The sequence below is a fragment of the Bufo bufo genome, chromosome 6 (assembly GCF_905171765.1).
Source record: "Bufo bufo chromosome 6, aBufBuf1.1, whole genome shotgun sequence".
Lineage (NCBI taxonomy): Eukaryota > Metazoa > Chordata > Amphibia > Anura > Bufonidae > Bufo > Bufo bufo.
In genome coordinates this window covers 189,757,551-189,781,209 of record NC_053394.1, presented here as the reverse complement: position 1 = coordinate 189,781,209, position 23,659 = coordinate 189,757,551, and the positions used below count along the sequence as shown (strand labels likewise).

The 23,659-nt window shown below is 46.5% G+C and overlaps 1 protein-coding gene across 3 annotated transcripts in view; it reads left to right on the top strand.

Moving 5' to 3' along the window:
• PATL1 (PAT1 homolog 1, processing body mRNA decay factor) overlaps positions 1 to 23,659 on the top strand; it is a 381,191-nt gene that overhangs the window by 218,752 nt on the left and 138,780 nt on the right. For all 3 annotated transcript variants that reach the window (XM_040435048.1, XM_040435047.1, XM_040435046.1), the window contains 2 exons: positions 21,572 to 21,765; positions 22,695 to 22,781. In XM_040435048.1, the coding sequence (XP_040290982.1) occupies positions 21,572 to 21,765; positions 22,695 to 22,781 (281 nt within the window). The remainder of the gene's footprint in view (positions 1 to 21,571; positions 21,766 to 22,694; positions 22,782 to 23,659) is intronic.

Genomic DNA, 23,659 nt, shown 5'->3' with positions numbered 1-23,659 from the left:
AGAACGGGGGGGGGGGGTTCAGGAATTCAATTTATTCTCATTTTCTGTTTAGTTTGTGGGCTTTCCAGGGAGGGAGGGATCCCTTTGGGATGGGTCGTCGAGACATTGGAATAAATTTTACCTTTTCTGATTTGCTTTGCATAAATTTCTACAAAAAACTAGGGGGTCTAAATGCTCACTACACCCCTAGGTGAATACCTTAGGGGGTCTAGTTTTCAAAATGGGGTCCATTATGGGGGTTTTCTATTGTTTTGGCAGCTCAACGCCATTACAAGTGTGCAATGGGGCCTGAACCATTTTCAAGCAAATTTTGTGTTCTGAAAACAACTGGGTGTTCCTTTATGTTTGGGCCCTGCCGTTTGTCAAGACAAAAGATTAGGGCCACAATGGGGGTATTTCTGAAGACAGGAGAAACGGGGTGATACATTTTGGAGTGTACATCTTCATTTTCATGTGCTCTGTAGAAAAAAATCTGTCTTTCAATTGACACTTTTGTGTAAAAAATGAAAATTACATTTATTTTCACCTTCTTAGCATTAATTTCTTTAAAAAACTAGTGGGTCAAAAAACTCATTACACCCATAGATAAATACGTTAAGGGGCCTAGTTTTTAAAATGGGTTCACTTTTGGGGGCGTTCTATTATTCTGACACTTATAAGCCTCTGCAAACTTGGCTTGTTGCAGGAAAAAATATGTACTTCAAAAATGTTAAAATTTATGTTAAAATGTAAAGTCTCCTAAATAAAAAAATAAAAAGTAAAAAAAAATTGTGAGTGCAGCCAAAATAAAGTAAAGATGTGGAAATATATATTCTGATAAAAAAATATTGAATAGTATTTATGTATGTATATGAAATATTGCAGTTTAAAATAGGAAAATGTGCCAATTTTTACAAATTTTCATAAATTTTCACTTTTTTAATAAAGATACGCATATTTTATCGGTATAATTTTACCACCTAAGTAAAGTACAATATGTGACGAGAAAACAATGTCAGAATTACTTTGATGTGCAAAACCGTTACAAAGTTATTCTAAGCTAAAATGACACATGTCAGATTTCCAAAATTTGGCTTGGTCATTAAGGCCCAAACAGGCTTGGTCACTAAGGGGTTAAAGGTAATTATCCCATGAAAATTATTTATCAATATCGAAAGAGAATGAAGGTTCCCAAGTCCCCCTCTGAATGGACTGGTTGTGTACAGTCGTGGCCAAAAGTTTTGAGAATTACATAAATATTGGAAATTGGAAAAGTTGCTGCTTAAGTTTTTAGAATAGCAATTTGCATATACTCCAGAATGTTATGAAGAGTGATCAGATGAATTGCATAGTCCTTCTTTGCCATGAAAATTAACTTAATCCCAAAAAAAACTTTTCACTGCATTTCATTGCTGTCATTAAACGACCTGCTGAGATCATTTCAGTAATCGTCTTGTTAACTCAGGTGAGAATGTTGACGAGCACAAGGCTGGAGATCATTATGTCAGGCTGATTGGGTTAAAATGGCAGACTTGACATGTTTAAAGGAGGGTGATGCTTGAAATCATTGTTCTTCCATTGTTAACCATGGTGACCTGCAAAGAAACGCGTGCAGCCATCATTGCGTTGCATAAAAATGGCTTCACAGGCAAGGATATTGTGGCTACTAAGATTGTACCTCAATCAACAATTTATAGGATCATCAAGAACTTCAAGGAAAGAGGTTCAATTCTTGTTAAGAAGGCTTCAGGGCATCCAAGAAAGTCCAGCAAGCGCCAGGATCGTCTCCTAAAGAGGATTCAGCTGCGGGATCGGAGTGCCACCAGTGCAGAGCTTGCTCAGGAATGGCAGCAGGCAGGTGTGAGCGCATCTGCACGCACAGTGAGGCGAAGACTTTTGGAAGATGGCCTGCTGTCAAGAAGGGCAGCAAAGAAGCCACTTCTCTCCAAAAAAAACATCAGGGACAGATTGATCTTCTGCAGAAAGTTTGGTGAATGGACTGCTGAGGACTGGGGCAAAGTCATATTCTCCGATGAAGCCTCTTTCCGATTGTTTGGGGCATCTGGAAAAAGGCTTGTCCGGAGAAGAAAAGGTGAGCGCTACCATCAGTCCTGTGTCATGCCAACAGTAAAGCATCCTGAGTCCATTCATGTGTGGGGTTGCTTCTCATCCAAGGGAGTGGGCTCACTCATAATTTTGCCCAAAAACACGGCCATGAATAAAGAATGGTACCAAAACACCCTCCAACAGCAACTTCTTCCAACAACAGTTTGGTGAAGAACAATGCATTTTCCAGCACGATGGAGCACCGTGCCATAAGGCAAAAGTAATAACTAAGTGGCTCGGGGACCAAAACGTTGACATTTTGGGTCCATGGCCTGGAAACTCCCCAGATCTTAATCCCATTGAGAACTTGTGGTCAATCCTCAAGAGGCGGGTGGACAAACAAAAACCCACTAATTCTGACAAACTCCAAGAAGTGATTATGAAAGAATGGGTTGCTATCAGTCAGGAATTGGCCCAGAAGTTGATTGTGAGCACGCCCAGTCGAATTGCAGAGGTCCTGAAAAAGAAGGGCCAACACTGCAAATACTGACTCTTTGCATAAATGTCATGTAATTGTCGATAAAAGCCTTTGAAATGTATGAAGTGCGTGTAATTATATTTCACTACATCACAGAAACAACTGAAACAAAGATCTAAAAGCAGTTTAAAAGCAAACTTTGTGAAAACTAATATTTGTGTCATTCTCAAAACTTTTGGCCACAACGATACATGTTGGTCCACGGCTTCATTCACTTCTTTGGGACTTTACATCAATTTTATTCATTTATAAATTCATTACAGAAGAAAACATTCACAGTAAAATACTTTAAAAACGATTGGAAAGAAATCGGCATATGAGGAGCAAAAAGGCAAAGCTCTGCCCCATAAGTTTAAAATATATAGGCGGTACATCTGAGATTAAAGGACATCTGTCCGCAGGTTTGTACCTATGAAACTGGCTGACCTGTTACATGTGCGCTTGGCAGCTGAAGGCATCTGTGTTTGTTCCATGTTTATACAGGGAGTGCAGAATTATTAGGCAAGTTGTATTTTTGAGGATTAATTTTATTATTGAACAACAACCATGTTCTCAATGAACCCAAAAAACTCATTAATATCAAAGCTGAATATTTTTGGAAGTAGTTTTTAGTTTGTTTTTAGTTTTAGCTATTTTAGGGGGATATCTGTGTGTGCAGGTGACTATTACTGTGCATAATTATTAGGCAACTTAACAAAAAACAAATATATACCCATTTCAATTATTTATTTTTATCAGTGAAACCAATATAACATCTCAACATTCACAAATATACATTTCTGACATTCAAAAACAAAACAAAATCAAATCAGTGACCAATATAGCCACCTTTCTTTGCAAGGACACTCAAAAGCCTGCCATCCATGGATTCTGTCAGTGTTTTGATCTGTTCACCATCAACATTGCGTGCAGCAGCAACCACAGCCTCCCAGACACTGTTCAGAGAGGTGTACTGTTTTCCCTCCTTGTAAATCTCACATTTGATGATGGACCACAGGTTCTCAATAGGGTTCAGATCAGGTGAACAAGGGGGCCATGTCATTAGATTTTCTTCTTTTATACCCTTTCTTGCCAGCCACGCTGTGGAGTACTTGGACGCGTGTGATGGAGCATTGTCCTGCATGAAAATCATGTTTTTCTTGAAGGATGCAGACTTCTTCCTGTACCACTGCTTGAAGAAGGTGTCTTCCAGAAACCTGGCAGTAGGACTGGGAGTTGAGCTTGACTCCATCCTCAACCCGAAAAGGCCCCACAAGCTCATCTTTGATGATACCAGCCCAAACCAGTACTCCACCTCCACCTTGCTGGCGTCTGAGTCGGACTGGAGCTCTCTGCCCTTTACCAATCCAGCCACGGGCCCATCCATCTGGCCCATCAAGACTCACTCTCATTTCATCAGTCCATAAAACCTTAGAAAAATCAGTCTTGAGATATTTCTTGGCCCAGTCTTGACGTTTCAGCTTGTGTGTCTTGTTCAGTGGTGGTCGTCTTTCAGCCTTTCTTACCTTGGCCATGTCTCTGAGTATTGCACACCTTGTGCTTTTGGGCACTCCAGTGATGTTGCAGCTCTGAAATATGGCCAAACTGGTGGCAAGTGGCATCTTGGCAGCTGCACGCTTGACTTTTCTCAGTTCATGGGCAGTTATTTTGCGCCTTGGTTTTTCCACACGCTTCTTGCGACCCTGTTGACTATTTTGAATGAAACGCTTGATTGTTCGATGATCACGCTTCAGAAGCTTTGCAATTTTAAGAGTGCTGCATCCCTCTGCAAGATATCTCACTATTTTTGACTTTTCTGAGCCTGTCAAGTCCTTCTTTTGACCCATTTTGCCAAAGGAAAGGAAGTTGCCTAATAATTATGCACACCTGATATAGGGTGTTGATGTCATTAGACCACACCCCTTCTCATTACAGAGATGCACATCACCTAATATGCTTAATTGGTAGTAGGCTTTCGAGCCTATACAGCTTGGAGTAAGACAACATGCATAAAGAGGATGATGTGGTCAAAATACTCATTTGCCTAATAATTCTGCACTCCCTGTATGTGCCCGCATTGCTGAGAATTAAAGTTTTAATATATGCAAATGAGCCTCTAGGAGCAATGGGGAGTTACCTTTACATTTAGAGCTCTGCTTTCTCTAGACCTGCCGTACCTTCTCCACTTTGACAGGGTCAGGCGTATTATGTTTTCACCTCCTGGCCCTGTCAGTCAAAGTGCAAAGGGTGCAGCAGTTGCAGAGAAAACATTGTCTCTTGATGTAATGGCAACGGCTTATTTACATATATTAAAACATTTTTCTCAGCAATGCGGGCACATATGAACGCACAATGCGCGCACATGCAACAGGTCAGCCAGTTTCATAGGCATAAATCTGCTGACAGATGCCTTTTTAAATAGTGAAATACAACAATAGTAATAAACCCTAGTGGTAGGCATAATAGAAAAAATACCAACCCATAAGAATGTACTGCAGCACCACATTGGACCACCTCACCAGCTTGATATGCATTTCCGTTAGATTTCTCAAAGGGTAATGAAAAGTGCCAAAGCTGGCTTTATACAGGTGAAACTCGAAAAATTAGAATATCGTGCAAAAGTCCATTTATTTCAGTAAATTCTAATTCAAAGGAATTGCATTAATGCAGCTTAAAATTAGAGTTTTGTGAAAAGGTTCAATATTCTAGGCTCAAAGTGTCACCCTGTAGTCAGCTAACTAATCCATACCTCCTGAGCAAAGGGTACCTCAAAATTGTGACTTTGGGGTTTCATAAACTGTAAGCCATAATCATCGAAATTAATACAAAGGCTTGAAATATCTCGCTTTGCATGTAATTAGTCTCATATGTTAGTTTCACCTTTTTAAGTTGCATTAATGAAATAAATGAACTTTGCACGATATTCAAATTTCTCACCCATATTCATTGGGGGACACAGAGACCATGGTATAGCTATGTCCTCTAGGAGGCGTTGACACTAGATAAAGCTGTTGGCTCCTCCCCTGGCAGCTATACCCTCTCCAGCCTGGAGAGAGAGCTCCAGTTTTTTCTAGTGTCAATAGGAGGCAAGACCTCCCTGCTCTGCAGGGATCTCCTAAAGATTTTTTATTTTTTTCCTTCTTTTCCAGATGGGAAAACAGTGGACGCCTTGCCTCCCTGTTCTCCCGGGGTCGAGTTGCGCCAGTGCCGGTTACCCGCACTGCTGCCTCCCCCACAGAAGACAAGGTGGACCAGGACAGCCTCACTCCCCCAGCCAAGGGGTCACCCATCCAAGCCCCCCTTTTCCAGCGTCCTGCCACTACGGTGCCAGTAGTTGAAGGGGTGACCCTGCTGGACCAGAGGAGGGGTGAAGATGGCGGCAAGACAGAAGATGAGTTGAGTACACGGGACTAGGTAAGTATGTCCATTCTGACATGGATTAACCCTCCTGGGTCGTCTGGTCTTCACCCTCCCTCTTGGTGGCAATAGATTCTACAGGCACAGGGTTTTTAGCAAGCCCAGCACCTAACTCCCCCTCTGGTATAACCCCTGGCACAGATGCCCTGGGGCCGTCATCTTCGGCCATTATGCACCCCTTTCGGAGCAGACGCCGGGCGCGCCACTCTGGAGGGGGTTAACCGCCAAGCGATTCAGCCGGCACCACATCTGTGCCGGCCACAATGTTATTTGCCCGCCCGCGCTGTGTCCGCCAGCCCGCGGGATGGAGCCGCCGCTTCCACCTCCACAGGAATCGTCCGGAGCGGCACCTAACACATTGCCACCCCTTTCGAGAGCGGAGGTCGGGCGCACCGCTCCGGAGGGGGTTAACCGCCATGTGATTCGGCCGACACCGCATCTGTCCCGGCCACAATGTTATTTGCCCGCCTGCGCTGTGTCCCCCAGCCCGCCGGATGGAGCTGCGGCTTCCACCTCCACAGGAATCTTCCTGAGCGGCACCTAACATATTACCACCGGTGTTCCGGCCGCGATGTTGTTTGTCCAGCCCGCACTGGTGTCCGCCCGGCCCGCGGGGTGGGCGCATTTCGCGCGCTGCTCTGGTCTCTGTGGCCGGCCGATGCAGGAGCTAGCAATGCCCTAATCGGCTGTGCGCAGGGGCTTGGTTGCTAGGCCGCAAACTTCGTCCCCTGGTGTGGAATTCTTCCCGCCCTGCTCCCCCTTCCCCAGAAGCATGCTGAGTCCGCCCCGGTCCTTAAAATGGCCTTAACCCTTTCATGTCCAGCCACCTCTTTTGGCCGGCATATCTGGAGATCCACCCCTGGTGCACGCTGGTAATGCAAAGGATTTTAACCCTTTCCTGCCTCTTGTGCGCTTGAGGCCAGCATCGTAGTTTGGTTGATGATTCTCCACCTGCGCAACACAGTGATGGACCACCGCAGGATCCCAATCCGTCCTCCGGGGCTATTTGGTTGATGATTCTCCACCTGCGCAACTCAGTGAAGGACCACCGCAGGATCCCAATCTGTCCTCCGGGGCCGTTTGGTTGATTATTCTCCACCTGCGCAACTCGGTGAAGGATCTCTGCGGAATCCCAATCCGTCCTACTTCTCTGGGGAAGTGGTTATGCTGGCGACTCTGGTTTAGCTCCTACAGCTTGTTTTCCTCCACAGGTGCAGCTTTTCGCCAATGTTCGAGTTCATGGTCGCTGCAGTGGGACATCCCCCTCTGGTAGGGGTCCTACCCTGGAGCTAGCTTGGCAGTTGCGCCTGTTCAGCGCCCTTCCAGGTAGAATTTTTAAGGTTAGCTCCACGTAACTGGGGCAGTGTGGCACGTGGTTTCTACGGATAGTATCGGGCCTCTCCCTCAGTTTTTGCGCTGCTGGGGCAAGCGCTGGCTACCACTGTGGTAGTGGTATTACTTTTCCCTACATGCTTGGGTTCTTACTGCACAGCCCTTCGCTAGGCGGTGGACTCTTTAGCACTGGATCGGTGGCTTCTATGGGTGTTCCCTCCTCTACTGGGATATGGGGCTACCATTGCAGTGTGACTTCCCTTGCCTGGCTTCCTTCTCAGGCGGAGTTTTTTTGCACGGCCACTTAATCTTTGGCTACTTCTGTATAGCGTCAATCTCTTACAGGGTATGGGCTTAGACCTAACCTATTGCTTCTCCTGTCTTTTCCCCCTCTGGCTCATGGTTCATTGTCACCCCGTATGCCTTGGTAGTTCCTACGTTGCTACCTTCCCTCACCTGCGTTGCATGGGGTGTTCGTTTGGTGGTTTTCCATTCCAGACACGATCCGGTCCCAACTGGTGGGCTGTGACGCCCTCCACATTCTTCCTCCCACAGGGATTCTTCCATTGGTCCGGGTGTGCTAACTGTATCACACAAAGGCTTCCCGCTTTCTCGCCAGAGTTCCGGAAGCATCCGCCATGGAGGTCCTGATTCTCCTTGGCGGGAGTTTTTTCCCCTCCTTCTCAGGGTTCTACGGAAGATCCGGATGGAGGACATTCAGACATATCCTAGTCGCTCCGAAACTGACTCGTCGCGCGTGGTACACCGACCTCGTTCTCCTGGAGACGTCCCTTGGTCACTGTCACTCAGAGACGTCCTCCTTTCAAGGGGTTCAGTCTTACATGACCTTTTCAATGACGGCGTAGCTATTGAGACCGCCGTTCTAACGCGGAGAGGGTTTTTCGGCGGATATCTTCCGCACTATGATTCAGGACAGGAAGTCTGCATCGCCAGGATCTATTATGGGACCTGGAGGTCCTTCTGAGGCTTCTCTAAAGCCGAGACGTCCCCCTCACTTTGGGGTTTTCTCTCTCTTTTCTACTTTAAGGGTTGGACCTTTGTTTAGCCCTTGTTTCCTTGATGGGTCAGGTGTTGGCGCTTCTGTCTTGGGCAGCTTTCCAGGTTCCCTGGTGCCCGTGGGAATCTTCCTTTAAAGAGCGGCACATACGGTTCCTCTGTACCGTCGTTACATCCTTGGGATCTAAATATAGTTTTCTCAGCTTTCCTTCTTCTCCCGAAGGTGGTCTCTGACTTCCATATGGAGGTCCCTTCCTTCGCACCCTACAGAAGGGAGTTACATTATGGACGTTGTCAGTGCTCTACTCATTATTAGCAGCCTCCAGTCCCTCTCGGCGTACGGATCCCCTTTTTCTCTCAGGAGGGTCCTCGCTGGGGATTGGCGTTCTCCAAAGGGCGATTGCACGTTGGATTCGGTCTGCAAGTGCTGCAGCTTACCGCGCTCGGAGCGGGGTTCCACCCTTAGGTGTCAAGGCTCACTCCCCCAAAGCGGTGGGCGCTTCTTGGGCTAGGAGAAATCGCGCTTTGGCTGCACAGTAATGTAAGTTGGCTCCGGTCCTCCTTGCACATGTTCGCAAGAAGTTACCAGGTGCATACTTATGCATCGATGGTCGCTGCGTGGGCCGCGTGGTCTTGCAGGCGACTGTTCTTAGTTGCCTGCACGGGCGCTTGCTCCATGGGTCTGTGGTTTTTCCTCCCTGTGGACTGCTCTCGGACGTCCCATGGTCTCTGTGTCCCCCAATGAATATGGGCAAGAAAACGAGATTTTGTAAAACTTGCCAGTAAAATCTCTTTCTCGCTCTTCATTGGGGGACACAGCACCCACCCAGTATTGTTGTTCGGCCACAGTTGTGGCTGTTGCTGGTTAGAACCTGGTTCGGTTCTTGGCATTGTTGCTGTTCCACATTGTTTCGTTGGTTTACTTGCTTCTCCTACTGCTTCTTACAAACTGAAGCTCTCTCTCCAGGCTGGAGGGGGTATAGCTGCCAGGGGAGGAGCTAACAGCTTTATCTAGTGTCAACGCCTCCTAGAGGACATAGCTATACCATGGTCTCTGTGTCCCCCAATGAAGAGCGAGAAGTAGATTTTGTAAAACTTACCAGTAAAATCTCTTTTTTTCACGTTGCACCTCTATATACTATGACCAGGGCGGGAAATAAAAAAATAACCAATGGCCTGTGGTAATTATATAATCATACATGTAGGAAAAATAAATGCGTTACAAATATGAATATAATTGGAAAAGTTAATGTACACATACCTCATTAACCCCTTCCCGTCACATGACATACTATTACGTCATAGCGAGAAGTGACTTCTCGCAGTTTGGCATAATAGTACATCATGGTGATCGTGAGTGCACAGAAGCTGTGCATGGGTCGGGCCGCTGCTGTATCCGCTGACATTGCTGTAAAAGATGATGGTGACAGATTAACTCCTTCTATGCCACGGTCAGCGCTGACTACGGCATAGAAGTTGTTTTGTGGAGGGTATGGGTCCTCATCGGGTCCATGCGCCCCGGTGATGGGGACCCAATGGCTGTGAAGGCAGCCCAATGCCTTCCATTGGCATTGGGGCTAGCCTTCTACGGAAGCCTGTGGGTCTCACAGGCAAGCTGTGTATTACTGCAATGCATTACACTTGTATTGTAATGCATTGCAGAGGGGATCAGACCCACAAAAGGTGAGGTGCCACAGTGGGACAAAAAAAGTGTTTTGCATAATAGCAATAAAAATATAATTGTCATATGAAATTGTAAAAAATGGGCAAAATAAAAGCTGTGCTGTCACCTTGCCTCATAAAAAGTGTAATACCAAGTGATCAAAAAGTTATATATGTACCCCAAAATGGTACCAGTCAAACCGTCATCTCATCCCGCAAAAAAGTGAGCCCCTCCCAAAGACAATCCACCCAAAAAAAAGATTCTCGGAAAATGGCAACACAAAAGCGAGATTTTTCTTTTCTTTTTTTTTTTTTCTTTAAAAAAATGCTTGTACTGTGTAAAACTTGATTTTAAAAAAGACATTAGGTATCGCTGTGTCCGTAACAACCTGCTCTAAAAAGATATTCCATGATCTACCCAGTCAGGTGAACTTTGTAAAAAAAAAAAAAAAAACGTGCCAGAACAGTCATTTTTTTTGTCACCTCACCTTACAAAATGCGTAATATTGAGTGACCAAAAAGTCATATGTAACCCAAAATGTTAATAATAAAAACATCACTTCATCCCACAACAGATGAGCCCCCACAATCGCCATAATAAAATTATGGTTTTCACAAAATGGTGATGCAAAAACATTATTTTTCTTTATAAAAATGCTTTGTGAAAAAGTGGTAAAACATAAATATATAAACTTAGTATCTCTGTAATCGTAGTGACCAGCAGAATAAGGGTACTTTCACACTAGCGGTTTTCTTTTCCGGCATAGAGTTCCGTCCTAGGGGCTCTATACCGGAAAATAACTGATCAGGCATATCCCCATGCATTCTGAATGGAGAGTAATCTGTTCAGTTTGCATCAGGATGTCTTCAGTTCAGTTGTTTTGACTGATCTGTTTTTTTCGCCGGAGATAAAACCGTAGCATGCTACGGTTTTATCTTTTGCCTGAAGACTTGCCTGAATGCCGGATCCAGCATTTTTCCCCATAGGAATGTATTAGTGCCGAATCATTCAAAATACCGGAATGCCGGATCCGTCCTTCCGGCATGCGCAGACCGGTAAAAATGTGAATAAAAAATACAAGACTGATCCGTCTGTCTGCATGACAAGCGGAGAGACAGATCCGTTCTTGCAATGCATTTGTGAGACGGATCCGCATCCGGATCAGTCTCTCAAATGTTTTCAGTCACCGCAAAATCGGCGGATCCGGCTGCAGGTCCGACGACGGAACTACCCGCCGGATCACACTGCCGCAAGTGTGAAAGTAGCCTAAAAATGTCATTTTTTTCCCTCACGGCATACACCACAACAACAAAACCCCCCCCAAAAAATTGCTGCATTTCTTTATCCTGCTTCCCAAAACGCGAAATGAAAAGTACGGTAATCCAAAAGTTGTATGTGCCCCAAAATAGAACCAATGATGACCGCAACTCATCCCGTAAAAAGTCCTGCGCGCTTACAGCAGTTTACAACCACATATGGGGTGTTGCCATATTCAGGAGAAAATGGGTAACAAGTTATGGGGTGCTTTTTCTCCTGTTAGCCATTGTGAAACTGAAAAATATTGTGCTATAGCAACATTTTATTGGAAGAAATTTTTTTTTTCATTTTTATTGCTATTGCAAGTGTTTCTAAATTCCGTAAAACGCCGGTGGGATCTAAGTGCTCAGTACACTCCTTGCCAAATTCCTTGAAGGGTTTATTTTCCAAAATGGGGTCACTTTTTGGGGGTTTCCACTGTAGGTGTACCTCAGAGTCTCTTAACCCTTTCAAAACCTCTGCCGTACATGTACGGTCTTTAAACATGGCGCCCGCTCGCACGTGCAGCTGATCGCATATATTTTCCACTTCAGATGCCGTGGTCAAATGTGACCACTGCATTTGAGCAGTACGGAAGCGGATTAGCATAAAACTTTGTTTCAATATTGTACGTTTCGTTTCAATACCACATGGAACCGAACCCGAGTTCGGTAAATGTTTTTTTTACAGTATAAATCAATCGCTCCATACAGTTTCTCGCTCGTGGGGGACACAGGACCGTGGGTATAGCTGCTGCTGCCACTAGGAGGCGACACTAGTCTGAAAAGTGTTAGCTCCTCCTCTGCCGGCTATACCCCCTCCAGCCTGGAGAGAGCATATCCGTTTTTAGCTTAGTGTCATAAGAGGCAGACCTCCCTGCTTGCAGGGCGGCTTCCTTTTGTTATTTTGTCTTTTTCCCTTTTTAGGTAGGGAAAACACTCGCCTGCCTCTCTGTCTACCCCGGGAGCAAGGCCGGTGTCGTATTCCCTCACTGCTCGACCTCCCCAAAGAAGCAAAGGTGGACCAGGGCAGCCTAGTTCCCCTGCTTCCCGCCAGCCAAAGGGTCACCGGGATCCGGCAAGACCCCTCTGCCATTCCAGTCTCCTGCCACTGCGGGTGCCAGCTGCTGAAGAGATGACCCTCTGAGGGGGGGGGGGGGGAAGAGAAGAGGATGAAGATGGGGTGAGTAATCGGGAGTGGGTGAGTATTCTCCTGCATCCCCACCCCCACCCTTGGCCCCCGCATTCGGGGCGCGTACCTTTCCACTTCTAGGGCATACCTCCCGGCCTGCCACTCTTAACTTTAGGCTCTGGCTTCATTTCGGGCCTACCTGGATTTCAAGTTGTAGCCCGCTCTGGATTATTCCCGGGCCGTAGGTCGGCGGGCCACTATGCGTAAGCGGGCGCCTCCCGCACACCGCTTCCTGGTCGGCCACGCACCGCAACCTTAGGCCCCGGCTTCGTTTTGGGCCCCAGGCTTGTTCCCCGGGCCGCCAGGGGGTCACCCGCGGCCGGACGTTCCCTGGAAGTGCATCGCGGTCGGCCGCGGGTGGCAAATTTAGGCCGCGGCTTCAAAAGAAATAGAGGCCGCAAGTCGACACTTACCTCTAGGATGCAGGGGGCGGGGCCTTAGCTTCCCGCCACAGCTCCGTGGGAGGACCCTTTACATTCCCTGCGCTGATTCAGGCTGCCTCACTCAGCTCACGCTTCTACTGGGAAGACAGGACCTGCAATCTCCTGCAAGCTAGTATGACAGTTACATCCCTTTCCAGCCTTGACCATGTCTGAACCCACTAGCGACCTTCGCCACCAGGACCTGGGATCTCCTGGAAGCTGGTAGGACGGTTACTATCCCTCTCCAGCCCTGCGACCAGTATTAGGTTCAGTTAAGCAGCTATGTCCGAACCCACGAGCGACCCCTGCATACACCAGCCGCCACTTATTATGCATGCACTAAATGCAAAATTAAGTTCCCTCGCGGCCAGCCGGACTCTGTATGCTCCACATGCTGTGTGCCCAGACGGGTTCTGCTTCCCCAGCCTACGCAGCCGCATGGCCGCCCTGACAGTGTGGAACCGGACTAGGCCTGTGACCTATCCAGGGCAGTGGAGGACTTATCTAAAGTATCCCAATCCACCCTCATGGGTAGTTTGGTTGATAAATCACCACCTACACAGTCCGCACCTTCCTCGGGCGAGCAACTTAAGGGCAGACCCTCGCACAAGCGGCCCAGAGCAGGACATCATTCCTCCTCTGATGCCTCAGCAGTTCTGTACGCGGGGATTGGGGACTCTGATATGGATTGCTTCAATGGTGGACAGCCTAGTTACTGCTGTCCGGGACACCTTTCAGGGGATTACATGACGTCCATAGATTTAAAGGACGCTTACTATCACGTCCCCATACACGAAAACTCGCAAAAATATCTCAGGTTTGTTTTATTAGACAGCACCGGAGTGGTAAACCACTTCCAGTTCACGGCTCTACCCTTCGGAATTTTCTCAGCACCGAGAGTTTTCACAAAGCTAGTAGTGGAAATAATCTCTCCTTTCAGATCAGAGGGAATAAAAATCTTCCCGTATCTAGACGACTTCCTCATTCTAGATGAATCAAAATCTGAGGCGTCCAGTCTCACCAACTACCTAAGGCCCCTTTCACACGGGCGACATTTCCGCGCGGGTGCAATGCGTGAGGTGAACGCATTGCACCCGCACTGAATCCTGACCCATTTATTTCTATGGGGCTGTGCACATGAGCGGTGATTTTTCATGCATCACTTGTGCGTTGCATGAAAATCGCAGCATGTTCTATATTGTACTTTTTCACGCAACGCAGGCCACATAGAAGTGAATGGGGCTGCATGAAAATCGCAAGCATCCGCAAGCAAGTGCTGATGCGGTGCGATTTTCCCGCATGGTTGCTAGGAGACAATCGGGATGGGGATACGATCATTATTATTTTCCCTTATAACATGATTATAAGGAAAAATAATAGCATTCTTAATACAGAATGCTTAGTACAATAGGGCTGGAGGGGTTAAAAAAATATAAATAAAAATTTAACTTACCTTAATCCACTTGTTCGCGCAGCCCGGCTTCTCTTTTGTCTTCATCTTTTGCTGTGCACAGGGAAAGGACCTGTGGTGGCGTCACTGCGCTCATCACATGGTCCGTCACATGATCCATCGCCATGGTAAAAAGATCATGTGATGGACCATGTGATGAGCGCAGTGACTTCATCAAAGGTCTTATTCCTCAAAGAAGAAGACAGAAGAGAAGCCGGGCTGCGCGAACAAGTGGATTAAGGTGAGTTAAATTATTTTTAATTTTTTTTAACCCCTCCAGCCCTATTGTACTAAGCATTCTGTATTAAGAATGCTATTATTTTTCCTTATAACCATGTTATAAGGGAAAATAATACAATCTACACAACACCGATCCCAAACCTGGTCTGGGTACCAAACATGCCGATTTTTCTCACGCTCGTGCAAAACGCATTACAATGCTTTGCACTCGTGTGGAAAAATCACGCATGTTCCCGCAACGCCCGTGTGAAACCAGCCTAATTCATCGGTTTTCAGAGTTGGGCTGGATAATAAATCAGAAAAAATCTTGCCTGGTCCCATCAACCAAGATGAAATTCCTAGGAATACTTTTAGATTCAAGAACTCAGGTGACATCTCTTCCTTAAGGAAAAATTAACATCCTTCATAGGAAAAACAAAAAAAATTCAGACCAAGTGCTCCATATTGGGAACAATGACCTCCTGCATCATATCGGTATTGTGGTCCCAGGCTCATACCAGGATAATCCAGTCCTGGATCCTGAAGAATTGGGATAAGAAACGGTCCTTCTTAGAGAAAAAAATATCCATCCCCATTCACGTAAGATCTGATTTGAATTAGTGGATAGAAAAGACAAATCAGTCGAAAGGTGTAAGTTGGATAAAAGATCCAGAGATCCAGGTGTTCACGGACGCAAGCGGCACTGGGTGGGGGGCGATAGTAGGCTCCTCAAACTACCAAGGCAGATGGGCAAACGACATAAAAGCAAGTTCTTCAAACTACCGAGAACTAAGGGCGATCTTGGAGACGCTAAGGTCATCCCAAAAGATAGTACTCGGAAAACACCTGAATATTCTCTCTGACAATGTGACGGCAGTAGCATACTTAAAGCACCAGGGAGGCACAAGATCTCCAAGTCTAAAAGAACTGGCGGGGAGAATATTCTTTTTCGGCAGAAAAGAATGTATTCTCCATCACAGCTATTCACCTAAAAGGTACGGAAAATGTACAAGCAGACTTCCTCAGCAGAAGGACCATAGATCCTGGGGAATGGTCCCTAAATCCAGAAGTGTTCAGACAAATCTCCAAAAGGTGGGGAACCCCTTAGATCTCTTCGCAGCAAAAGAAAACGCGAAAGGTCGGCACTTTTGCTCCCTAAACCCCAGGGAAAGCCCTTGGGCGGTGGACGCATTCTCGATCAGATGGACCTGGGATCTCGCCTATGCTTTTCCTCCTTGGGCATTAATTCCCAGAGTACTACAAAAGATAAGGTCTGGCCGGGTAACAGTGATCCTAGTGGTCCGATACTGGACAAAGAGAAACTGGTTCCCGATATTAAGAGAATTAGTGCTGGTGGAACCATGGAGAATTCCCCTCCGGGAGGACATTTTATCGCAGGGTCCGATCCTCCATCAGAATCCAGGCCTATTCAAATTGTCAGCATGGATCCTGAGCGCCAGGTATTAAAAAGCAGCGGTCTTTCCGAAAAGGTCATCAATACCCTTAAATCCAGCAGGAAAAAAAGTCACCTCCGCGATATATCTCAAGATCGGGAGGAAATACTGCAACTGGCTGGGTCAGAACCCTCAGGTAGATTCTCCCCTAAACATCATAAATATTCTTGATTTTCTCCAGAGGGGGCTGGATTTGGGTTTGAGACCTAGTACACTTAAAGTACAGATCTCGGCCTTAGGAGCATGCTATGACACAGACCTGGCCAGCCATAGATAGGTGAGAAGATTCGTTAGTGCTACCTTGAGATTAAGACCATCCATAACCCCAAGGGCCCCTCAATGGGACTTAGACCGGGTCCTGAAAGGACTAATAAAACCACCATTTACCCCAGTAAAGGACATTCCTGTAAAACATCTGACGCTCAAGGCTGCCTTCTTTTTTTTTTTTTTTTTTTTTTTTGATTTTCAATAAGCTTTATTGCAAAATAAATATCAGTTACAGTTCATTCGATTCAATGAAGAAAAGGGAGGTGTGAGCTCCCGTTGTACATAGATGTTTTTACATAAATCGTTTAGAAACCATTAGTAAGCAATAAGCAACCTAACAACATGGAGGATGTATGTGAACAGATCTGTATTGTAAGGAGTTCTTATCCGTAATTTAAAGAAGGGCCACAGGTATAGAGAATACTGCGGAGCAAGGTAATGAGAATGATTGATTATATCAATGGAAGCCTCTGTAGGATCTCCATTTTTCCCAGAGAATCATAAATTTGTGGTGGGATCTGTTTTCCCAAGCTGCTATCTCTTCGAATCTGTATATAGAGTTGACTTTATTGAACCAAGGCTGCCTTCTTAATAGCCATAACGTCAGCTAGAAGTTTAGTAGAGATCCAGGCGCTCTCCTGTCGGGAACCTTATCTTTCTGCTTTTCTTGACTAAAATAGTATTAAGGTTGGATCCGGGTTTCCTTCCAAAGGTCGTTTCTGACTTTCATAGAGGCCAGGAAATTGTCCTCCCATCATTCCCTAAAGAGGTGACGAGTACATCTGAGGATCAATATCAACTTCTGGATGTTCGAGATACTGTCTTACAATACCTAAACGCAACAGAAGAATTCAGGAAGGAAGATAATCTTCTCATTCAGTTTGCTGGTCCAAACAAAGGGAAGAAAGCATCCAAGGCCTCCATTGGGCGCTAGATCAGGTCCACCATATCCTGCTGCTACCAGATGGCGGGTCTTGATAATCCTACGGAGATAAGGGCTCATTCCACAAGACCGGTGGCCTCCTCATGGGCAGAAAAAGGAGGTGTTTCCTTAGATAAAATCTGAAGTGCAGCGAGCTGGTCCAGTATTAATACATTTATTAAGCACTATCGAATTAACGTTTTGGCTTCTGCTGACTTGATCTTCGGTCAAAAGGTCTTGCAAGCAGTTACCCACCCTAATAAATAATCTGGTAGTTCTCCAGGTTAAGCCGTCATGGTGGACGAAATGGAAAAACCGTAATTAGACTTACCGGTAATTCTGTTTCCTTGAGTCCACCCTGACGGCTGATATATTCCCCCCTGAAAATTTAAAGAGGGGTTCGAGTTAGAATTAATACTCCAAAAAAAAAGGCTGCACCCACTTGGTAATTTGGAAAGCGGTGAGGGTGAGAGTGGGTGGTGGCCTTTTAAACTCTGTGTTCCTGCCCCTACAGAGATCAAGGGGTCAATCTCCAGGTTAAACAGTCATGGTGGACTCAAGGAAACAGAATTACCGGTAAGTCTAATTACGTTTTTTTTTTTTCCATCCGTTTTCGTGGCAAGTGGCTCAGCACTTCGCCCCATTTGTGCCTCCGCCTGGGTAGCTAAGGCTGTCTCTGAATGGGCGGGTCGGTTAAATCAGGACTTGGCGGCGGACCTCCCTCTAGCTGAGCTCAAGTCTTTGGCCTTGCAAATCTCACAGGCAGGGAAGTATCTCTGTGAGGCTTCCTTGGACGCGGGTGCACTGGTTGCCCGCTCATCGGCTCTCGCTGTAACCTTACAGCACGAACTGTGGCTTAAGGTTTGGGCAGCGGATTCATCGTCAAAGCGTTCCCTTACAGGCCTTCCTTTTTTCCGACTCCCGATTATTCGGGGCCCGGTTAGATTAAATCAACTCCGAGGTTACGGACGGTAAAAGTACTCTCCTCCCACAGGGCATATCCATGCGCACGTTTACGCTAAGCCTTCAAATGCCCGGGCCCATTCCTTTCGCCGCTTCCCTGGTACACGACCGGCAGCAGGAGCCACTCCCAGGGCCTCCACTTAAGACCAGAGGAAGAAGCCATTCTTTAGACCTCAACCAGCCTGGCGCCCGTAAGCACAGCCTGCTAGTCCCTCGGCCAACAAGCAGTTCTCCGCGTGAAGAAGCGCCCCCTTGAGTGGCGGGTCGTCCCCTCCTTTTTTCAGGCAGTTTGGCGGGCCCACATCAGACGTGTGGGTGCTCGAAATCATAACCTCGGTTACAAGATAGTTTGCTTCTCCTCCTCCGGAACGGTCGGGCCTTTGCCTTTTGCCAGGCGATTCGGTCTCTCCTCGCTCGAAGTGTGATCTCCCCGGTTCCCCTGGCGGAACAGTTCACAGGTTTTTATTCAAACCTATTTGTGGTCCCCAAGAATAAAGGATCAGTTTGCCTGGTTCTGGACCTCAAATTGCTGAATCAGTTCCTCCGGATTCAACACTTCAGAATAGAGTCCCTTCGCTCCGTCGTTGCTTCACTGGAGTGAGGAGAATTCCTTTCCTAGATTAGATTCTTAGCTTACATGTCCCCATTGCCCCGGCGCATCAGCGCTTCCTCCGCTTTGCAGTAGGGCCCCATTACTACCAGTTCGTCGCCCTTCCATTTGGATTAGCAACGGCACCGTCAGTCTTCACGAAAGTGCTCGCTCCTCTCCTTGCCCTTCTTCGTACCAGGGGCATCACCCTGGTTCCCTATCTGGACGACATCCTGGTCAAAGCAGCGACCTTCGATCAGAACCAGGACAGCCTACGTATCACTCCGGATTCCCTGGCACGCTTTGGCTGGCTGGTGAACTTCCAGACGTCTTCCCTAAGTCCCACCCAGCGGATCACTTCTTTGGCATGATCCTCGACACGGCCGCGGCGTTAGTTCGCCTCCCTCTGGACAAGCGGCTAGACCTTCTGCGGTCGGTTTCCCTTCTCCGGCACAGTTACCCGCCAACTCCGGGCCATTCATTTAACCCTTCTCTATTGGGCCCCTCTCCGGATCCAGTCAGGCAACACCACGGCGGTGGCTTATATCAATCACCAAGGGGGAACCCGCAGTCAAGCGGTGATGGAGTCAGCCAAAATCCTGCAGTGGGCGGAGACACATGTACCAGCTTTATCGGTGGTCTACATTCCTGGAGTGGAGAATTGGACTGCACATTTCCTCAGTCAGACCGTGGACCCGGGAGAGTGTTCTCTGCACCCGGAGGTGTTTGACTCTATCTGTCTCAGGGCCAACCGGAGGTGAACTTGATGGCATCCAGACTCTACCACAAACTCCCCGCCTTCTTCTCTCGAACAAGAGATCCCCAGGCGTGCGCCGTAGACGTACTGGTGGCACCATGGGACGGGTTCTCTATTGTACGTATTCCCTCTTCCTATCCTGCCCCGAGTCCTGTGCAGGATCAGGATGGAGGGCATTACTCCAGGTTGGCCCCATCAGGCATGGTACACAGACATCATGCTCCTTCTAGGAGATACGCCGTGGCCGCTTCCGCTCAGAGTCTATCTTCTCTCTCAGGGATCTGTCTTCCACCAGCGTTTAGAGTCGCTACATTTGACGGCGTGACTGTTGAAACCGCCATGCTGAAGCAGCGAGGTTTCCCTGACAAGGTCATGCAAACCATGATTAAGGCCAGGAAACCAGTGTCATCCAAAATGTATTATAGGACTTGGAGGTCTAGTCTGCGCTTCTGTGAGGAGCGTTGCCTCCCTCCACTGTGCTTCTCACCATCCTTTCCTTTTTGCAATCTGGTCTGGATTTGGGTCTTGCTCTTAGTTCTTTAAAGGGACAAGTGTCGGCGCTGTCAATTTTTTTCCAGCGTCTGTTAGCAGGACAGGCCCTGGTTAAGACCTTCTACAAGGGGTGGCTCACACTGTCCCTCCGTATAACCCCCCTTTGCCCTCTTGGGTCTTGGACCTTGTCCTCGGTTCCCTCCAATTTGCTCCTTTGGAGCCTCTAGACACTGTTTCCCTCCGTGTTCTTTCCTGGAAGGTTGCATTCCTGGGGGCAATCAAATCCACTGGCGCGTTTCGGAATTGGCAGCGCTTTCTTGTAAGGACTCTTTTCTTATTTTCCACCAAGATAAGGCAGTGCTCCGCCCGGTACCTTCTTTTCAGCCGAAGGTAGTCTCTGCCTTTCACATCAACGAAGACATTTGTTCTCACTTTGTTCAGCCCTTCTCCCTCACATCCTAGGGAGCGAGCTCTCCATCAGCTGGACGTTGTTCGGGCTCTGAAGATTTACCTGTCCATTCTAGTTTGTTCTGCCGTACGGACTCCCTATTCGTTGTTCCTGAAGGTCCCCGCAAAGGCTTGCCAGCCTCTAAGATGACGATGGCCTGGTGGATTCGCTCGGCAATTGCTGAGGCATAATGCTCCCGGGGCAGGGCACCGCCCCTCGGTATAACAGCAAACCTGACCAGGGTGGTGGGCGCTTCTTGAGCTCGTTTCTACCATATTTACGCTTCACAGCTGTGTAAAACAGCGACTTGGTCTTCCTTGCACACGTTCACCAAGTTTTACAAGGTGCATACTTTTGCATCAGCGGACGCTGCTCTAGGCTGCAAGGTCTTGCAGGCAGCAGTGTCTTAGGCTTCCGCGAGGATGTTTTTGAATGGCGTGTGGTTCTTCTTGTCCCGTGGACTGCTATATTGCCGCAGATGATGGCGGTTGGTTTGCCGGTAGGATCCTCAGTTCTGGTTCGGTCCTATTGGCATTAGTTGTGTTATGGGTTGCCTGATGTGTGTTTTTCTCCTACTCCTACTGATTGGGCACAAACTGATATGCTCTCTTCAGGCTGGAATGGGGTATAGCTGGCAGAGGGGGAGCTAACACTTTTCAGCCTAGTGTTGCCTCATAGTGGCAGCAGCAGCTATACCCACGGTCCTGTGTCCCCCCAATGAACTAAGCGAGAAAGAGATTTTACAGGTGAGTTCACAAAAATCTTGTTTTTATGCTAATCGACTTTGGATGTTTCATCCGAAGTCGATTCGCTCATCCCTAGGCACCACCAGAGGTAGTATTTAGTATAGGTTCCTGTCCTAAAGAGATCGCTTTGTTGTTGGCGGACAGGCTCAAATGATTTGTACAATGTATTTGCCAAGAATCTCACATTTATAACTTGGCATAAGTACATTTTATATAGTGAGTTGTATTTACTTTGTGTTTGCAGAGTGCTGTTGTATTATTTTAGTGTTTTGCTTTTTTGACTGACAGTGTTATGTTTTCTTTTTCTAAGCTGTTTCACGTTTGCAGTTATGTCTTTTTTTATTTATATATTATTTTTATTAATTGATATACTTTTGGTTTCAGGCAACACCTGGCCGGATGTCTCCCAGTCAGTTTGCTCGTGCTGGTGGCCTCCATGGTCCTGTTATGGCTAGTGTCACACCTCAAATTTTACAGGGACATGTAAGGTCAATGGTTTCAGCAGGTGGTGGAGTGTTCCGTCCCTTTTTTGGTGTTCCCTCTGCAGCTGCCCCAGGAGCCCATCTCAAGAATATAAGGTAGATTGTCCAACTAATGAATGAACGTGAGTAAAATTGAAAGGGTGTTCTGATTTCAGTAATTATAACTTATTTATTGCATAATGAAAAATTGTACAGTTTTTAACATATTTTGTTCTTGATTTTCATCACTTATTGTAGGGATAGAATGAGAAATGTCTTTTTTTTTTTTTTTACTTCCGAGGAATGGAACAGTTTATTACAGATATAGTTTTCAGAACTTTCTTTTGTAATCAGATGTCCGCCTGTCCCCCTCATCATATGACCAAAGCAGATTAGCCTAAGGAAGTATACAATGAAGACTGGCTTTAAATGACTTTGCACTGAAAACCTATATAAACATATGGTGAAATATATTAGGAAATTAGTTAAAGCAGTTATTCGAATTATATTGAAATCTCCCCAGTGAGTGTCTCTAAATGTGATAAAATAATAAATGAATGCAACGTATACCACTTTGTCCCCTGCAGTTTCCAGCAGTGAAGCTCTACTCCTTCCTTCTGCTTTCTGTTTACAGACTGCAGCGGTGACATAGCTGTATACAGTATGTTGCAGCCAGTTGCTGAGCTCATTGGTATATAGCACAAGACAGCTGAACCACTATGTCACCTCTGCAGCATGTTAACAGTAACCAGAGGTGAGTATTGGAGTGGCAGAGCTGAATTTATGAGTGCATGTTCTTTTTGGCATATTTAGGGGCACTAAGGAGATTTTCATATAAATTGTACAACCCCTTCATAAGTAGTCATGATTCTGTCGGTTTGGGTCAGAGAAGCAGTGTTCATTCCGGGAAATTCAGCCATCACATGGAATATGGTTCTCGACCAAACACGCTTGTGTAAAATTTGCCTTATTTGATGAAAGTGGAAAACCCCTTTAGGGGCACATAATCCAAAAATTGCTTGTGACCATGGTGTTATATTTTTCAGGCCTCCGCAGTTGCAGTTCCTTCCCGATACTACTCACCTGCACCCTCAGCACAGACGTTTACTTCACCAGCGCCAGCAAAACCGTATGTAAGTACTTAGTGTAAAATAGACATGGAACACTTTGCTAATATCCTCACTATGCAAAGTATTTCTTGAATTAAGACTTTTCTATTATGTCCAAGGTTATATGAAATTATTGTGTGCAGATTTATGTGTTGTTGATGGAGGGACAGAGAAAAAAGTAGATATCAGTAAAGAATATTTCCAGGTTCAGAAAATAAATGGATATTGCGTTCACTTGGAGTTATCTCTTACTCACAGGATAGGGGATAACTTATTAGGTAGTTCGAACCCCCACTGATCACAAGAACGGGATTCCGTAACCCTTGTAACCATCCCCCCTCCCCCTGAAATGAATGGAGTGGCAGATCAGGCAGGCGCACTGCTACTCTCTAGGGGAATTCCAGAGATGGCACTTGGCTATCTTCAGATCTTCCATGGTAATGAATGGAGCAGCTGCACACATCCCCCAACTATCCACTCTGTTAATTTTGGGGAGTTGGGGACTCCATGGACAGGGGGTAGCTTAATGTAACCGAAATACCCCTTTAATGGCCTATCCTTGGAATTGATGGGTATTGGACTATTCCTGCTGTTGAGTTATTTGAAGAGGCCATTTTTTACACTGCAGAACGTCTACATTGTAGCAGTGGGGCAATGTATTGCAGCTTTGTCCCATTCAGGCCAACTAGATGAAGCTGCAGTACCCTGCACCACCAGCACTATGAAGTAGACAGCGTGCAGGTAGATGGACTGATATGGACTGTAAAAAAGCATGAGCACCGCAATTTCTTTTCAGAAGGTTGATCTGAGATGTTTGTCAAAACAAGATTTAGACCCCCTAATCTGATATTCACTGCCTTTCCGAAGGATACAATATCAATTTTCTTGTCCTGGAACACCCC